The sequence below is a fragment of the Propithecus coquereli genome, unplaced genomic scaffold (assembly GCF_000956105.1).
Source record: "Propithecus coquereli isolate 6110/MARCELLA unplaced genomic scaffold, Pcoq_1.0 Scaffold69, whole genome shotgun sequence".
Classification (NCBI taxonomy): domain Eukaryota; kingdom Metazoa; phylum Chordata; class Mammalia; order Primates; family Indriidae; genus Propithecus; species Propithecus coquereli.
The window spans coordinates 204,443-207,483 of NW_012152951.1; the positions used below are offsets into that span (position 1 = coordinate 204,443).

Here is a 3,041-nt window from a genome sequence, read left to right on the forward strand (position 1 = left end):
CACCAAGAGCAATGGTTAGATAACAGCAAGAGTACAGAAGTATAAATAGAGGACTGTATCACAAATAACTAATTCTCTACTGTCCAGTAGGGTAGCCACTAGCTACATGGAACTACCTCAATTTAAATCAATTAAAATAAAATTAAAATTTAGTTCTGCAGTCATAGTAGCCAAATTGCTCAATAGCCCCACGTGGCTAGTAGCTACCATATTGAACAGCAGATATAGAAATTCCCATTACTGCAGAAAGTTCCACTGAATAGCACGGAACTGGATGTTGCTGAAGTTTCAGTAAAATACCAGGAATAGAGACTGACTTCTTTTGGTTTTATCCACCTTAAAGTTTCTGAACAGATTTTCTTCTTTTCAAAGACATGAGGGATACATATTTGCTTGTTAAGAATTCTGTAAGATCAAATTTCAGTTTGAAAATATATCTAACAATTTAGTTTAGGAAGTAGCATTAAATTTAAATCATATATAACAATAAGAAAACTTTGTATGCGTTATATACTTTCTCTGCAATGAATATCACATATACAAAAATTACTGGACCTATACCTGTGTATTTTCATAGCAGTAAGAGACCAGATATGCAAAAATGGTATCAGTTGGGATTTTAAAAATTAACGAGTTTATACTTAAATTTCAGAAGCCTACCATTATTGAAAAGCTAATTACATTTCATAAGTATTTGGAAACCTAGAATAATTTCCAAATTTATTTTCTTTACATTTTATTTTGTTTATCTTTGAGTTATAAAACAAAACAAACTTTAATCTTCAGTTTATGAAAAATGAAAGAAACTTGTTGAGTATTTTGTTGAGAAGTTATAAAGATAAATATCAACTTATAAAAACTAAGACAGTGTCAAAACGTTAACTCAATGGGCTGTGCTATAAACCTCAACTTTGTTAAGATTGCTGCAAAAATGCTGTGGTTTGGAAATTCCAACCTCACAGGATATATAATTCTGAAAGTCTGCATGGTTATACCTCCACTATCTTTTGGGTTCTTCCTTTTAACACCGGGAACAATGTATGAATATGGTATTTCCATAAAGGAATGAAATGGGTTTCGTAAGCCACACATACAATCAATCTTATCATTTTATACTCATACTCAGCATAAATGCACCTACATACTCTATATACAACACAAAATCTCATGTTAATTTTTTAAGAGACAGCATCCCCACTGAGCCTGTGTATGTTTCAGATGTATCTTGGGGTAGAGTCACCCACGTGATTCAAAACATACTCCACTGAATTTCAATACCAGTTTACTATTTATCTGGTTCATCATGCAATTTGCTTCCCTGGGCGCAATGCGTAGTGCTGGGGGATGGGAGGAAAGAAGCCCATAAAGAATGAAAAAGGTTTAAACAAGAGTAGACACATTCTGGTCCTTCCACTCATGGGAAATTTGGCCTGAGAAGGGCCACGTACAGTAAAAAGAAGTAGGTAGGTAATTGCTCTCCCCAAATACACAAGTCTACATCCCTAATTTAAATGTTAATGTAAATTTAGCAGTGATGATAAATTCATTACTGCAAAGCCAAAAGTTAAATTTATGATTTTAAAAACTTTTTTTTTTTCTTTTTATACCTTAAATGTCTTCAGATCTTCTGGTATTAACACATCTGCTTTCACCCACTTGCTGTCAGTTGATGTGTTATACATCCAAAATATTTCTTCTTCCTTTGATTTGAAGAGAAAGACATTAATCATTTCCCAATTTCTACTCTCACATTTAACATACATACTCCCTTAATTACATTAATAGTATGGATTACCCTACCTGCATAATATCAACTACAGGGAAATTTAAATATTGTTAATAAAAATGAAAAGCTGAAATAAGTTTTAAAAAAACAAGGAAATAAACATGTTTATGTAGTAAAACTGCTGTTTTTCATGGATAAAGGGTATTAGAACAAAACAAAAATGTGAATGGAAACTTAAAAGAAATAAAGTACTATACTTCACAAATAAAATTCTAAATAACAATTGATAAATCTAGCAATTTAAATGTTGATCCCAATAACATTATTACATTTTGCAATATTGCCATGATACCAGAAAAAAAAGAATAGGGAAACATTTAAAATAAAGATTAAAAAAATGTTATCAGTTTCATTTTCTGTACAATCTCAATTAATATTAAATACTTTTCCTATGGGAAAATTCGTTCCAAGTTTCACATAATACAGTTATTTTCTGGAGATTATATTCTTACAGTTTGACTCTTCTGGACATTCTATCAAAGGTCTTTTTACATCTTCTGGAAAATGCTATGTCATACACCTGTATAATGATTATTTTTCAGGTTGTAAAATGTATGTAAAATTGTCACTACATGCTTCGAGGTAAGACAATAAGTCCATAATGTATTCGAAAACTGTGCCTATGGTATTATTGGTCTTTATGATTTATGACCATGCTCTCGTGCTCTAAAATAATCCTATTTTTTCTTTAGATTTTATTAGACATTCAAGTTATTAATAATTTGACATTTCCTAGAGAAAAACGGACCACATTGTTCATGATATTTGCCTATAGGATGCATTGATTTTTCATGTATCAATGTAGTGAAAATGCAGAGAATGACATAACTAAGTCTCAGGTTGAGCTCTGAGACTGGCTCTGTGACCACTTTTTAGTATGACATAGAAAACAGCCCCGGAAGGTGACCTCTAGTTGTTATCCAAATGACCTGTGACACTCATCATTTTTCAGACTCTTGTAAACATTTATCTTCTCACTCAGCTTCACTTATTTCATTCATGCCCAAGATTTTCTAAAAATGAAAATATTTTCAACTTAGTTCTATACCCTGTGATGCCTACTTCAAATTTTCAAATTCTACATATTTCAGAAGATACTCTAAGTCCATTAAAATTTACTTCACTACTTATTCTTATCAACAGTTAAGACTGCCACCAGGCAATGAAGCACATGGGGTAGACATATTTTCAGCTGATAGCTTCCATGTCACATCAGGATTAATTGGAGTTATAAAAGTTAAGAGAATGCAACTAA

General features: G+C 31.7%; 1 protein-coding gene across 1 annotated transcript in view; it reads right to left on the minus strand.

The window, feature by feature from the left end:
- Window positions 1-3,041, minus strand: part of MALRD1 (MAM and LDL receptor class A domain containing 1) — a 285,192-nt gene that overhangs the window by 186,713 nt on the left and 95,438 nt on the right. The window contains exon 7 of the mRNA XM_012660894.1: window positions 1,608-1,768. Within this exon, the coding sequence (XP_012516348.1) occupies window positions 1,608-1,768 (161 nt within the window). The remainder of the gene's footprint in view (window positions 1-1,607; window positions 1,769-3,041) is intronic.